Raw genomic sequence first — 15,308 nt, forward strand, 5'->3', positions numbered from 1 at the left:
CGTTACATGAACTGGTTGCTGGCAATGTTTTTCGATCTTCTTGTTTCCCAATGACTAACTATAGAGGATTCAGGACGTGAAGGGCAACAATGTGTACACACGTAGAACTACAGCCCCAGAGGAGTCGGTCCAAGTCTTGTCTCGCTTCTGCCCAGTACGAATGGTATGTGGTTCTCTGCAAATCGAAAGTCAGCATCAGCCCCGGCACCCAGGTACAGCGAACACGATGGCGTCGAAGCAGATTCTATCATTCCACACAGCATGACTAGAATGGCTATAAAGACGAATTCGTCAGTAAATACCAAAAGCAAAGTCTGCTTCACTTGTTCGCACTTCCTCGAACCTCCATCTTCCTTGACATCCTGCCCCTCTCCTCTTTGTCGTTCTCCCCCTCCCCCCTGTCTTCTAACCCTTACCTGCCCCTCCACCTCCTCTCTCTCCTCCCCGGACGGACCAGCCCAAAGCTTTCCAGGGTTCTGAATCTGTTCAGGCCCAGCCAAGCCCGAAGAGAAAAAAAAAAGCAGCAAAAACGCGCCCACACTGTTAGCAGAGCGGCCAAAACAAAGGAGCTAAAAAGCATATGCCAGCATTAAGCGGTCAGCAGAAACACAGACAGACTCCCTGACTTTGGCGTGATATATTTATTGGACGCCCGCTGCCTTGGTTGACTGATCGGTCTTGCTGTGCAGCTTTGTTTTTATTTCGATTTTGTTTTTGGCTTTTGCTGAGGTTGTTGTTGGTTTTTTTGCAGACAGAGGACCGCTTACTTACACAACCAACACCCACCATTTCTCGCTGTCTAAGCTCGACACTCACCGAGGACCGTCCTCACCGCCTTCAGCCGACATTCGAACCTTGGTCTTCTCTGTCAACCCTTCATAGCGTTTCCCTCTTGGTGCTCCGGGTTGAGAGCATCAGTCTTGGTAGCCATGCCATATGAAGGAACCGTCACCATCATCAACAACTCGGGCAAGATCATCAGCACTGTAAGTGTGACAACACCCAGCAAGCACATATTTCCTTGATGCGGAACCCTAACAGAAGCCAACCCATAAAATACAGGGCCGCCAGCTGCTGAACATCTGGAAAGAGGCCAAGGCAAATTACGATGAGCGCAAAGCCCAGATTCGCCAAGCCCGCACCGCCAGCCCCACCTCAACACCTACCCCGGAGCCGTCATACGAAGAGGAAGAGTACGATGAAGTGCCCCCCTTGCATCGCTCGATCGAGTACGGCGTCGACGAGTTCGACCCGACGCCACGTCCGCAAGCCCGCCTGTATCTCGAGGACGACAACCGCTCTTTTGTGAGCCTCAACAGCCACCGTAGCCACCGGAGCCACCGCAGCAGCCGCACCCACCGCACATCACACACCTCCAAATCCAAGGGCTCCCGCCGTGGCGGCACTAGCGAAGTCGACAATGCTACTGTTGTCAGCGGAGCCTCACAGCTCACTAGCTCAAATCTGCGTGCCCTGACCGAGGTCTCCTCAGCCGCTCCCAGCCGGGCCTCAGAGTCCCACCACAGCCCGTATGACGAGACAACCTCGCGTGAGATGCAGTTGTCTCGTCCAGCTTTTGCACGCGCCCGGTCTGAATTCTCTCGCTCTGAGCACCAAAACCACATGCAGGTGATGCAGCGTCCCCCCATGCCCGTCGCCACCCGTCGCTCAAAGGCCAAGGACGATAGTGATCTGGCCTACGGTAACCTTCCGCCCGACTTGGCTACCCGATACGACCTGGAGGCATGGGAAGAGTCTTCCGAGGATGAGTCACCCTCTAGACTAACCAAGCTCCTTGATGACGAGAAGGAAGTAAAGAATCTTGTTCGCAGTGTCGAGCAGATCCTGGATGAAGCCCATTGTGTGCAGCACACTGCCTCTTCTATTATTGAGCACCTGCAGGGTAACCCCGAGGCTGCTGCCGCCGTGGCCCTGACCCTAGCCGAGCTTTCTTCGATCCTTGGAAAGCTGTCGCCAAGCATTCTTGGCCTTGTCAAGGGTGGTTCCCCTGCTGTTTTTGCACTGCTCGCATCGCCGCAGTTTTTGATTGGCGCTACTGCCGCCGTCGGAGTAACGGTAGTGATGTTTGGTGGCTGGAAGATTATCAAGCAGCTGCAGGGAGAGTCCGCCACGGCTCAAAGAGTGCCCATGGCCATGGCAGCCCAACCTCAGGCCGCTATTGAGGCTCCCCCTGGACCCGGCACTCTCAAGCGTTCCTTGACGATGCCCACCAACTTTGTCGATCGGCCCAGCTCGCTTGTTGGCTCGCAGCCGCAGCAGGCTCTTATTCTCGACAACACCAGTGAAGTGTCGTCCATTGAGAGCTGGCGCCGCGGCATTCCCGTGTTCAGCGACGATGAGGCTGAGCTTGAACTCATCAGCCCTCACGCCCATGCCCACCGCCAGCATGGCCGCAGCCGCAGCGGTGGCGTAACTGGCGGCAAGTTCCTCGCCGAGCTCGACCCTTGCGACTCCGTCTCACAGGTTGGCTTTGCCGACAGACCGCCGCGCACATCGCACCGGAGCAGTGCAAGTGCGGTTTCCAAGAGCAGCCACCGCTCCAGCAGCACCAGCCGGAAGCCTCGCGACAGAGATAGCGGCAGCAGCTCTGTCTCCAGAAGCAAGTCTGTCGTGTCTCGGTCCTCGAGCAAAGCAGCCTCCGAGGCTGGTACCAAGGTATCTTCATCGTCCAAGTCTCGTGCCCCGTCTGTAGCTTCAAGCAAGGCTGCATCCAAGGCGCCGTCCAAGGCTGGCTCGGTCGTGTCGACGTCATCAAGCTCCTCAAGCTCTTCCAAAAAGGACCGTAAAGAGACCAAGGAGGACAATGACAAGGATAGCGATACCGTGTCCCGCGCCGGATCCGAGCGCTCGCACCGGTCAAGCAGCAGCAAGAGCGTCGTCTCGACTGCATCCTCGTCATCTTCTTCGTCCAAGAAGAGCGAGAAGAAGAAGGACGACAAAGATGAGAAAAAGCCCAATCTCCTCAAGGCCATATTCCACAAGAAAAAGACCCAGTACGCCCACTCGGCCGTTGCTGTTTAGTTACTGCCGCTTTGGGAAGCGGCAACAACTGGGAATGGTATCCGATCGATCCCACGTGCCTTCCTCGATTTTCTATTTCCTTTATTTTTTCTTTTTGATCTTGTGGCAGTTACCTCAAACAAAAAAAAAAAAGAAACAACCTGAAAAAAAGGGTGCTTCTGTCTTATCTGACTTTCTGTCTCGGTAGTTGCTTGGCTCCGCGGTTGTCAAGAATTATCACGTGACCAACAAACTAACCTCATCTTGACATTGGTGTTGTTGGAGTTTTGTTTTTTCTTTTTCTTTTCCTTCTTCTTTTTTTCATCCTATGCCTTGGCCCATCTGTCGATTTCTTTTTTTGGGCCTTTTTTCATATGTTCCCGACCATTTTCTCTCCTGTCAACTCGTTTTATACAATTCTTTTCCTTTTGGCTTTTGGGACAAACAGAACACCAATAGCAACACATGCCCATCCACATTCATTCGGATATTCGCTCTCTTCTCAATGTCCTGAGTCTCCAAGTGATGTTACTCTGTTTTTTTCATGTTTTCGCGAACGCTGATTCACTGGCCCACGCACTCACGGCTGAGATCCTGTCTTCCCATCTACTACGAGTTGGTTGACATCTCTTTTTCCCGTACATTTCTTTTATTTTCATCATCTCGTTCATTCACAGTCTCATAGTCTGACATAGCATACGTAGTAAATATTTGACGCTTTAGAAATAATTCTACCCATTTAGTTACGCCGAGTTAACCTAAAATATATCAGTACACGGGGACTGGAAGTCGAGCTCGCCCTCGAATATTTTTAAATTTTCGTTCATGTCACATTCACTTTGGCAAGCAATGTCCCAGTCCTGAGGCGCGAACTCGACCAGCGGTGCCTGTTCACTAAAATATTTAAGCTCGTCTGTTTTGTTTCTTTCGAAAGTCTCTAGGAATGTACTCTCATGCATGCTGTATCTCGGGTGTACACACAACTAGTAGAACCATGACTGGCTAGGTGGTGTCTTCTTGTTTGTAAACCGGCTGGTAGGCTTCCATAATTCGTCACCCCCAAGAATTACTTGCAGCACATTGCTAATGTAGAAGTAGGACGACTCAACATTTTTTAATTTTGGTGGTGCTAAGACAGTCATGGGGATTACTGTCTCGGATTCGGGAATTTCACTGGCTGAATCTATGATAAGAGTATCCCAAGGCAGACGACACGAATGCCTTTCATGGGGGTAGTTAGGAGGCCGAGCCGGATAGAAATTGAGAGGGCTTTTGCAAGTAGCTGTATCAAAGAGGTCTGAATTGCTCAGACGGCTCTGTATCAAGAGTAGGGCATTGACACACCGTGTAACCACGATCTTGAACCTTGACAGTTCATCAGGTGGTGGCACACCATATGAATTGTCATTGATGTATGAGAAATTCACTAAAGGATCATTGTAATTCACCAAAGCAAATTCTGGCATGAGTCGAAGAATAGCATATCTGGGGATGAACGAGGACAATCGAGTTACAATTGCATCCACGCTCTCAAAGTCTTTGGCGCAAAAAAAAACTTTGCGGGGATAGCCAAATTGATGGACTAATTGCATAGCAGACTCTACCAGAGTAGGAGTAGAGTCCATCATGGCCCGGTCCCTGACTAAGAAGAGGATTGTGCCATATTGATTGTTCAAAATTAAGGTCACCGCATGCTGCTCTTGTGGTAATAGGGCGGGGTTAAAGAAGTTTTGTAAGGGCTGTAGACTGCGTTGGGGGGTCAAGGGATGATCTTCCGGGAACAACATGGTGTGCATCCAAGACATATAGGGCTTGGTCTCGAGTTCTCCTTCTGGGAACCGGTGCAATGGATGGTCATCGATGGTTTGTTGGCAGAGAGCCGCACAGAGACTTGCGCCTTCGGCTTGATGCGAGCCTGGGAAAAAGGTGACCTCAAAGGAGTCTCCAGGCTTCACATCGGGTAAACCTGTGACGGCCAAGAAGGGAAGCTTCATAGAGAGTCTGGGTGTAAGCCTGTCAAGCTCAGTCTCACAATAGATTACTGTGTGGTTCAGGCGTGCGTAGTATAGTTTTCCTGCAGGTTCCAACTTTGGAGAAGGAGTTGTGAGTGGTGTTTTGTTTGGTATGCGCAATGAAAACTCCATAGAGTCTGGTGTCCATGTGCTATTTGTCAAGGGAGTGCCGATGTCTAGATCTGTTAACTCGATATCCGGCGATTCTGTGAAGCACCTTTTTCTCTTGTAGTTTCGGGGACTTTTGACCAGCTAATAATCAGTTAATAACCAGATATTGATGTAGCTTTTTATTTTGCAAAAAGGTACTCACCTTGCTTGAGAATTGGGCGTTCTTGTACCAGAAACTGAGCTTTCAACTTTTAAGAAACTGCTTTCATAGGATACCTTTGGCGAGGCTTCTTTGCAGGGGACGAGGTGTCTGATGTAAGCCAAGTCATCACAATCCAAAATATTCAATAGTGTATCAAGACCAGGTTTTGCAACAAAACAAGCAGTGAACCTATCACCCTTGAAGTATTCAACGAGTTCAGTCTGGGCAACTGGTCGGGCCTGAATTGCAGATGTGATAATGCTGTTAATGTATTCTTTGTAGGCCCGGGGCGTTGGTGCTACAGGCAAAATGTCGGCGACCGTTGGCTCAGGGTAGGGGCTAAAGTGACAGTGGGCATGCCATTGCGCGACATAACATCGAGATTTAAACCCACTCACGGATGGGTTCCTTTCATTTGCTTCAGTGTAATCAATAGCCAAAACCACATGGCTGGCTGGCTCAATGAATTCTTCCGGGGCGGTACCGGCTAGCCTTGAGTCTTCGGAATTTTAGTGCGTGCAGGTTTAGAATTGGATCGACGTTTCCGTTCTTGTTCCGATTTTTTTTTGCCCATGGTTTGAGAAGCGTTATGGTTTGGAAATGAACGGTCAGGCAAGAAGTGGCTCGGCCCGTGTCCTGCGAAATGATACCAAGTTAGAACTATGATCAGTGTCTTAGCTAGGGCTTTATGAAAGTGACTTGGCTGTCATTAGTGTTCCTCGGGGTTTGCTTGCCTGATTACTACCGCGTTTCAAATCCACAAGCCCCTCAAGAAACCAAGTCGAGGCGATGACAAGTGTAGAGACGACTTTCAAGCGAGTAAGTGTGACTTTCTTGGATGCTTCTCCGGGCAGGCTCGAAGGTTGATCCAGATTCCTTAGTAGGGCTGTTTTAATTAGATCAAGAGTAACCTCGGTGACGCTCGAAGATGGTAGTTATAAGTCGTTAGTTAACCTATATGATATTGGAAATTGACCACGTATTCAGATGGGGTGGTTTGGTTCCTGAAAAGTGATGGAAAAAGAAACACAAAAGATGAAATAAGACACTATGAGTAAGATGAAATACTGATGAGCCGGCTTCCAAAGTAAATACAATTCAAGTTGAAGAGATAAAGCTCCTTTCATGACTTTTTTAGAGGGTAGAAGAAATTCTGGGAGCAAGTGAACAACAAAGATCATGCCTTCCCTCACGTAGTGTTTACACCGATTTAATGTCGTAGATTAACCCTAACTGAAGTTATCAACCCGACTTATATGGAATCTTAGAAAGGCTTGGTCTTCTGGAAGAAACGACAATGTGAAAGAATAACAATCAACTAACTAGTATAAATTTAACTAGTCAACGAACACAAAGACAAAGTTCTCTACCCTTTTGTTTTCTTTCTTTCCTTGACAACCCGTAGATTTCTTTATTCTGCCGCTTTGTGCCTGGTCACTAGAATTGCTTCATTGTGCACTACCCTGATGAATGAATATCTCTGTAGTATTCTGGCTGCTGAAAAGTAGTGAAAGGACCACGAGTTCGTTAGTAGGAGATGGTTCTCAGCTAGAAAGAAGTGAGCTTGATCGCACTTGGAGACCGGGTATATAAGTAAGATTATTCCAATCACTCGAGATTAAGATTCCATGGAGATAACTACAACAAACACACTTTGGATAACAGCAAGAACAACATCACTAACTACACTTATATTCTTATATATACAAAGGATCCGCTTTCCAAGATGGCCGACTTTGAGAGCTTTGATACTAACGTCCACGCAGACGAAAATCTTCCACCTAAAGAAGTCTTTACGACCCCGAACAACGAGAGGGAGGCGGAGTCTGATGCTCTCCAGGCTATGGTTAATGTTGACATCTATACACCTTTTCTCCGAAGGGGCCTCTTTTGCGACAGCGGAATCAATGTTGCCACTCGCTTTTACCGCCTGCCGCGGAACCCCGATGGTGGTGCTATCTTTTACGGCGACGACATGGCTGAGGTGGACCATATCACCGAAATGATGAATGTCGTCGATCTTGAAAACAATAGCTACGAAGGCATGCTGAACCTCGCTGGCGATTACCAGCAGGCCTTCGCTTCCGATACTGCTGACTACTCCGATTCTAACTCGGACCTGAGCTCGGTGGAGCAGCAATCTACCACGAGCTCTAGTGAGGCTTCTAGTTTGTCCTTTACCGACAAGGAGATCCAAGAAAGTCTTCTTCCATACATCTTACCGACGGCTGGAAATAGAGCATACTTTGGTAATGGTGAAACTGCCTCCACTCTTCAGACTAAGTTGGCCAACATAGGCTCAGCCAATCGCTCCATTCCTTTCCAAACACATCACCACTTGAGCTGCCAGACCTTTTTGGATGCGCGCCTCTGTGAAGCGGAATACGCTTACATGAATGACCGAGAGAGCCGCGATCCACATTGCATCTCGCTGACCCCGACAGATTACTGCTTTATTTGCCAGGAGACAACTATCCACGGCGACTTTTCCCGCTGCTACTGCCTCGATTGCTTCGAAAAAGACCCCATCGATCCATACTCGGCTTATTTTGAGAAGAATCCCGATGCCAAGGCCGACTATTACTTCATTGCGAGCATCGGCCCTCCCAATGACAAGCAACCTACATTAATCGAAGTCGATCCTGCAACAGCCGGAATTGCATGGAGCTGCAAGAAGCCGTTTAGCATCTCTCGCGCCGATGGCTGGTCTAGGCCATGCCGTATCATGATGCCACAAACCGAAAATGGTGGTCAAACCATAGTCCGGAACGATTTACATGGTTTCCGCGCCTTTACTGTGCACAAAACCTGTTTCAAGACTGTCTACACTCTGGCAAAGCGTATCGGACGTCCTATGCAGAGTGTTGTTGGTAGCATGTATGAATATGCCTATAGCGTGCTGCCGGTTAATAGTGTTGAACTAGTGAGGGAGAGACGTCCAATCCTCGACCTTGACAATTTCATGACACCAATGGGGGCTTCTTCAAGATCTCCTGCAAACACACTTTTTGCCAAAATAATGAAACTTCCTAACGAACTCCAGCAGGGAATTATCCAGCAGATTGATGGGGATTCGGAGGCTGCTCGCATCTTCTACGCTTATAGGCTAGCTCCATGCATCCTTGCTCGTACCGAGTGCCCCAAGCTGTATCGCGATGACATTTCCTGGGACGAACTGCTTCATAAAAACTATCTCGTTCGTCCTGGTACATCGAGTGAATATATTTGCGCTCGTCCGTTTTACATGTCTGCCGAGCTTTGGACCATGGGCCACGCCGCGTACATGACAAACTTGAGGGTTGTATCTACCCCTGATAACAGAGCGCGTGGCGACGATGAGCGCCGCGACAAATACCTCAACGTCTTTAATGTTGCAGTTTCTGCTGTTGAAAACATTAACTATTATGAGGTTTTCACTGGTCCATATGGCATCACCCAGATTTTAGTCTTTTTCAAGGACGCAACGCCGCCGGGCATTCTTGGAAGATCCAACGAGGGAGACTTGCGTTCTCGCATCTTCTGTCCCTTCCCACGCCTGGTTTATTTTGGAGTCCGCATAGTCGATGTCACGGAGGCGGTTCCTGAGGGAACTGATGATTCTCTCGTCCGTCAGAGCATGTGGTCTAGCGAAATGCCACCCGCGAATAGCGTTGTATGCAGTTCGGGCTTTGAGCATGTAACTGGACATCATTTCAGTTACCTACCGTTTGAAAAAGACGGCATTTACTGCACCGGAATCACTGCTTTGATGAACCGCAATGGAATTACGTCTGTCACAATCCACCATAGAGACGGCAAGGATCACACAGTTGCAAAGAAACAGAGGTTTGAGACCCAACTTCCTTGTCTTCCGCTAACATTTATGCTACAGCCTGACGAAGTCATTACAGGTCTTTGGCGCGCTGGAACTGGCCAAGGAAGCTTCGCCGGCTCCTTTTTTGCCGTATTCACTAACCAGAGCCGCAGCTTCATATTCGGCCCTATAATGGCCTCGATTCGTCAATTTACCTGCTGGTCGACGTTGACTAACCAACATACAACCAAGGTCAAGGGCATGGCTGTTGATACTGCGCCGAACAGCAACAACATGCATCACCTCGCCGCCGTGTTTGATGAAGACAAGGCTGTTTTTAACAGCATGGACGTGCACATTCCATCTGACCGTACTCAATTGGTCCGCCATGCATTCAGAGGCCGTGGCTCATGGGAGCTATACAACAGTTTTGCTGCTTTGGATAACGCTGTACGGATCGAGCTTGCTTGTAGGTTTGAAGAGCCAGTTGGAATGAAGATCACTTACAATGATGATTCTTGCAGTATTCTTGGTGACTGGGTCACCGAGGGACTCCGAGTTGAAACCACATACGATATTGAGACAGATGGAAATCTTCAAGGTTTGCAAGTTTACAATTCCACCACTGAGAGTCCCGGTCGCCGCTTTCACAACATTTTAGGTGTGAAGGCGTATGGCTCTAGAACTGAAGTCCCCAATCTGAGTGGCAGTAACACTGTTGTTGTAGAGAACACGCCCGGGATGATTTTGCGCTGGACATACAGCTACTACGCATCCTTTTTGGAGGTTTGGGATGGCCTCTGTGCCTATCACGATGGACTGAACGGCCACTATGTCTCCGGTTACAAGATGCATCTTCAGTGTTAGACGCCTGTGAGATGGAATTGGACGAGAACTCAATACCGTGAAAGTATACAGTTAGATGGTGATAGAACACTAAACTTTTCTAGTTATTGTGTAACACGCACGAGTTTTTCTGAATGTCTCAAAGTTCATGAATCCTTGAAGTTAATTGAGACAGGTGAATATCCTAATATAGTAATAACATCTAAAAATGCAAGTCACCAAGTTGAATGAGCCCATCACGAGTTATCATGGTATTTCAAGCAGCAGACTGCGGAACTTGGGAAGCTGGACTTGGAGAGTCTTAGGACACAGGTCGGAACAGAAAGTAAAGCTCCGATGCACACTAACTAGTTATCGTGACAGCTCCTTGAATTTTCAGAACAAGACTAGCGTTCATAGACATGAGAAGACTAACCTCTAGGGCTGACAGGGTGATCTCTTGTTGTATAGGGTGAGCCCAACAGGGAGCACCCCTGTTTCTCTCTCATCCCCAACATCTATACCTTGGTCTCGGACTAAGACTTTATTCTGACAGAAAATGACGTATCTCCCTACTTCTACCAAATTCTCGAGGAGAGTGGAGTCATGGTGACAGTGAAGAATGTAACTGATGCATTAATAACTAACTAACTAGCAAAGAAAACAAAAAAAGAAAATCAACCAATATTGCCTCCAGTCTATAAATGTGTTGCTGACATGGCGCTCTCTGAGTTTTTGTGCTTGACTACTCACTGCACGCCATATATATAGACGGGGCCTGGCAAGAATGCAAAGTCTTGGACGGTCGCATGTACCTGACTTGCTAGATTACTGCTTTGAGCGGAGGATCTGACACCCATCAAGACCTCTAAGCTAGCTGAAAGCTATTCCAAGGGGTGCTTGTCAATCTCCTGCATGCTCCTGCATGTATGTAAAAGCTTCTCTGAGGGCTTCTACTTTTTTGAGGGGATGCATGGTGAAAAGTCAAAAAAACCGGAACAATAGAAAAAAAGTAACCATCTAGCGAGCAGGGAGGAAAATGAAAGTTCTAGACAGAACAACAAAAAACAAGAATCGACAACGCTTTTGGCATGGGTTGAAATGAAGGCCCCTTGCAGCCCAGCAATAACGCCTGTGTAACGTCAAGTTTGGGGAACACAAGCACGCAGGGCTTGAACTTCATTGCGTAAAGTCAAGCCTAGACAAGGAAAAGCCCTTGACCAAGAAGCCCTGGTTCGTGAGAATATGAGAGTAGATATATCTCAGAAGTGCGGCTTGGTAACAACAAAGAACACATTTCCATCGATTACTCAGTGAAAGTAGAATGCAAAGGAGTAGGCTTGTCCAAAGTTAGGCAGGGTTAGGACATAGTCTCGTCTTCAGACTTGCACTGAGAAGCCCCAGCTATTGGCTACGTAGAGCCATTGGTAGAAGCCCAGTTGAGCACACGCTTTGACGGTACCTGCTCGGGCTTAAACCCGGCCTTGGTGATGGGTGCCCGGCGACCTCCGTGGTTGGCAGTCCAAAAGCGAGCCTCGGGCTTGCAACGCTTGGTGGTGCGCATGTGGCGGTGAAGATTGTAGTCGCGGGTGAAAGTAACTTTGCATGTACACTGCCAGACCTCGATGACATCTTGATGGCGGCGGGCGTGTCGGCGCATGTCACGAGGAGTGGCGAATGACATGCCACAGCCAGGGCAAATATGTGGGCGCGTGTGAGTCTTCTTGTGTTTACTACATGGAGAGTAGAAAGGGACTGTTAGTGCAAAATTCAACTATAAAGAAGAATGTATGGCGCTGTAATACGTGAGGTTTAGCGGGCGAATGGGAGACATACTTCAACTTTGACGTGTCAGTGAACCCGCTCCGCTCGCATAGGCTGCAGTCTGCTGGCTTCTCAGGAGAGGGCTTCTCTCGACTCCGGCATTTACGGTGAACAGGTGGTCGGAAGGTGGCTGTAACAGAGACATCTTTCTCTTCACCCCTAATCTGAGTCTCATCCGTGAGTGAAGTCGAAGTCTCTACATTGCCTTGGCGAGCATTTTCCTGGAGCTCGGGAGTTTCGAATGATTGTTTATAGGTAGACTGAGCCTCCGATAACGGCGATAATGTGGGTGTAGCAAGCTGGGTATGGTGGTATTGTAGGAGGGGGCTGGTGGCCACTGTAGTTGCTAAGCGAGGGAGTTCGTTGAATGCAAGACTATGAGAGAGCTTGTCCATATGGCCAATAAGCGGGTGTGTGCCTTGGCTGCTCTGGTAAGCACCAAGACCTCCGGCTGTGATAGACGAAGTAGGCGATGCGGGGTTTCCATGCATGCCTAGCTCCTTAGAAGCTCTACAAGGCTTGTATTCTTCAGACTTCTTTTTGTGATTTGTGTTTCGAAGAGTCATTTCAATAGCGCAAATCATATCCCGTAGTTCGAGTGACTGGCTCTGGGAGCTTGCCAGCATTTCGGGGATGCTGAGCATACGGCGAGTCTGGTTTCCAAGAGCCATTAGTCTTAGCCCGATGCTTGCAGTTAGGGCCTCTATATCAGCAACAGGCTCAAGGCCACGTGATTCGGAAAGACTAGTGCCTGTGGAAAGAGGCGTTGTTGGAGTAGAGGTGCCAGAGGCGTCCGAGCCCGGCGAAAGACATGGCATGGGAGAAGACGGGTTCGAAGGCTCGGGCTCGGGCTCACTGTTGATCATGAAGCTGATCGAAGTGGGAGACTGTCTGCGACGGGAACGCATTGTTGAAGTAGTATCGTGAATTTCCGTTGTTCGACTAGACACTGGTGGTGCAAGTATGACGCAGTCTGATACTAGAATTAGTGACAGTGAAATGGGATGTATGATGTGACGATCTTAGTAGGATCTTAAAATGGTACTAGACACAACTCAAAGGCAAGTCTAGCACGGAGCAAGAGATGGAGTTACCTCAAGAGGTGGAGTGAAGCAAAACCGAGACGCATACACAAGAACAGCTTCTCGATAAAAGAAGATCGGCTTTGGCAGGCAAGATAGTAAGAGAAGTATTGCCGGAAAAGAAAGCGGAGTGGTGACTCCCGACTTGGTGGAAAGAATATATGAAGTGAAGAAAAAGAAGACGTGTGAAGAATAAAGGCAAGTGCCTTTTCATATGCAAAGGAGGGACAAAAGCTATTTATCAATGTCTGAAGGAAGGCTTGGGTATCATGGGTAGCAATTCTATGGCTTTCCTTTTAAGATAGGGCAAACATGAATCAAGATCGATTGAAATCCGGCTCAGGATTGTATAGTGACGAAAAAGAATAAAAGGTAGAGTAGTTTCTGGGCTGGCAGAGAATTTGAAGTAGGGGAGGGGTGGAATTTTTTATGAAAGCTGCAGGAAGTTTTAAGGTGAGCTATAAGAAAAGTAGCTGAGCATTTGAGGAAAGACATCTGCCTGCTAAAAAAACCGGAAATTGTAGTCCGACAAGAAGACGTTTTGTTTGTCGACCAGGGCCTCAACGAGATGTCAGCCAAATACCAAGCACTGGTTTGTTTGGGGTGCTCACTCCCACGCTCATACGAATGGCCCAAAGCAGTCAGAGTGGTAAGCTCTGCAGTGAGAGGCAGGGGGGAAGTATGTGACAGTTGGTATTTGCTTGCCATTCGGCGCTCAGTCAAACTCTGATATGTTTGAATGTCTGATTGTTCCAGAGACCAGAGAGGTCTTCCAAGGCTACAGCAATGTCTGCGCCGCCTCCCAAGCCTCTCGCGGCAGTGGCTGGAAAGGCCTCTTTGGGAGGGCTTTCATTTGCATTCTGTATGGTGCGTATTTGAGAACCTTTCCGGTACGATTCCGCTCTCCAGACCGCCTCTCGGCTTTTGATGTGACACAGGCAGTTTCAGGCTTAGAATCGAGGTCCCCAAGCGTGTTATGCTAACGGTATTATTTCCCAGCAAATACTTCAAGACGGGAGGCGTCTTAATATACAAGAGAAATACGCCAAAGCCTTTCTCCTAATGGTATTTCAGTGGGGTGGAGTCCTTCAAGTACATGCCACCAGCCGTATTTCTAGCTGTATCCAGGATATCTCTTCACTAACACAACTATTATACGCCTCTAGAAGGAAGGACTTGACGAGAAGCTCGATATTGAAGTAAGCAAGGCGAAAGAGCGACTAATAGTGGCATGAAAAGCTAGCCTTGGGCTTTCCTACGGTTACGCACATATTGGAACCCGCCCGAGTCACTTGTCCGCTATAGTTAGCTGAATCAGACAAACCTGGTATTCAGTCTTGGCTTTCTAAAACACAAACAAGTTCTGTAGAAGATGAGCACAGATCAATACCTAATTAGGACTCGGACAAGGCCGACCTCCCTTCACCTAGACTTGCAGCGCTACGGTTCTTCGCTTTACATTACAAGACTGGAATCAGAAAGAGGCAAACAGAAATATTATATGCTTTCAATATGCCAAATGCAGCCTGTATCGTTTGCTTTACGTTGGTCGGGGCGTGTAATGACGACCCTGACACCGTCAGGTAGGAGGCTAAACCGTGTTCTATACTACACACCGATCTATATACAATACAGCTGGCCAAGTTGCAGACCGAGAACTCCAAGTCCGTGCCCGCTCCTTGGGATATAATGCCGAGGAAAAGTCGCTGCAGTAGTATTTGACATTGCGCAGTTCATTCATGTCAAGGACCAAGTGACCTTCAAGCGAAGTGATTGAAAATGGCGGCCGGCACACAGTGACAAGTACTTAGAATCAGTGCATATCTAGGACCTCTCACTATCTTTTTGGTTTCTTGCTTCCCAATGCAAATGTGGAGCTTTTCTCTCATCACATTGTCACATATATGTATGTACAGACATACCAACTACAAAGCGACCTATCAACTCCAGCCAAGACATGGCGCATACAGCCGCCCATCAATGTTACTAGGCGAAACTTTCCCTAGGGAATAGTCAGGGCTACGTGTGCTTCTTCTACTTCTTTGCCATGGCTAAAACTCGACCGGCAGGCGGTCTCCTACGCACGGCTAAATGCAGTCCAATTAGGCCAGAAGCAGGGCCAAAAGAAATCACAGGGCCATGTAGGGTAGCTCCAGTAGCCCTATATTCACAGATTTGGACCTATGTAATTGTAGGGCTATTACTGAGCTGCCGTGTTTTTATCACTGGCTCCTCATGGCAACCATTGTACACGCGTTTTCTTTCTAGAACATGGCACAAAACTTCTAGCCTCTATAGCAAATACAACTGACGTTCGCTTGCCGGCACGTATTACTAGAAACCCACTAGTATAAGATCTTGTCTAGCTCAACCATGTGTCACAGTTTCCATGTCGGTGAGGATCACACCAAACCTTTTACTTTCTAGTGGAATGCTCA

The 15,308-nt window shown here is 48.2% G+C and overlaps 3 protein-coding genes across 3 annotated transcripts; 2 read left to right on the forward strand and 1 right to left on the reverse strand.

Moving 5' to 3' along the window:
• Positions 1-929: 929 nt before the first annotated feature.
• On the forward strand, positions 930-3,042 carry BROUX77_005301 (uncharacterized protein; the record flags this gene model as incomplete). The annotated part of the gene is made up of 2 exons (XM_073750160.1): positions 930-986; positions 1,063-3,042. 2 exons carry the CDS (start codon positions 930-932, stop codon positions 3,040-3,042), a joined length of 2,037 nt encoding a protein of 678 aa, XP_073604187.1.
• A 4,030-nt stretch (positions 3,043-7,072) lies between these two features.
• On the forward strand, positions 7,073-10,006 carry BROUX77_005302 (uncharacterized protein; the record flags this gene model as incomplete). The annotated part of the gene is made up of 1 exon (XM_073750161.1): positions 7,073-10,006. The coding sequence occupies one exon, from the start codon at positions 7,073-7,075 to the stop codon at positions 10,004-10,006; it is 2,934 nt and encodes a 977-aa protein (XP_073604188.1).
• Positions 10,007-11,375: 1,369 nt separating this feature from the next.
• On the reverse strand, positions 11,376-12,696 carry BROUX77_005303 (uncharacterized protein; the record flags this gene model as incomplete). The annotated part of the gene is made up of 2 exons (XM_073750162.1): positions 11,376-11,697; positions 11,801-12,696. The coding sequence occupies 2 exons, from the start codon at positions 12,694-12,696 to the stop codon at positions 11,376-11,378; spliced, it is 1,218 nt and encodes a 405-aa protein (XP_073604189.1).
• Between the last annotated feature and the right edge of the window lie 2,612 nt (positions 12,697-15,308).

The sequence above is a fragment of the Berkeleyomyces rouxiae genome, assembly GCF_048999995.1.
Source record: "Berkeleyomyces rouxiae strain 22BRR77 chromosome Unknown BrBRR77_ptg000005l, whole genome shotgun sequence".
Lineage (NCBI taxonomy): Eukaryota > Fungi > Ascomycota > Sordariomycetes > Microascales > Ceratocystidaceae > Berkeleyomyces > Berkeleyomyces rouxiae.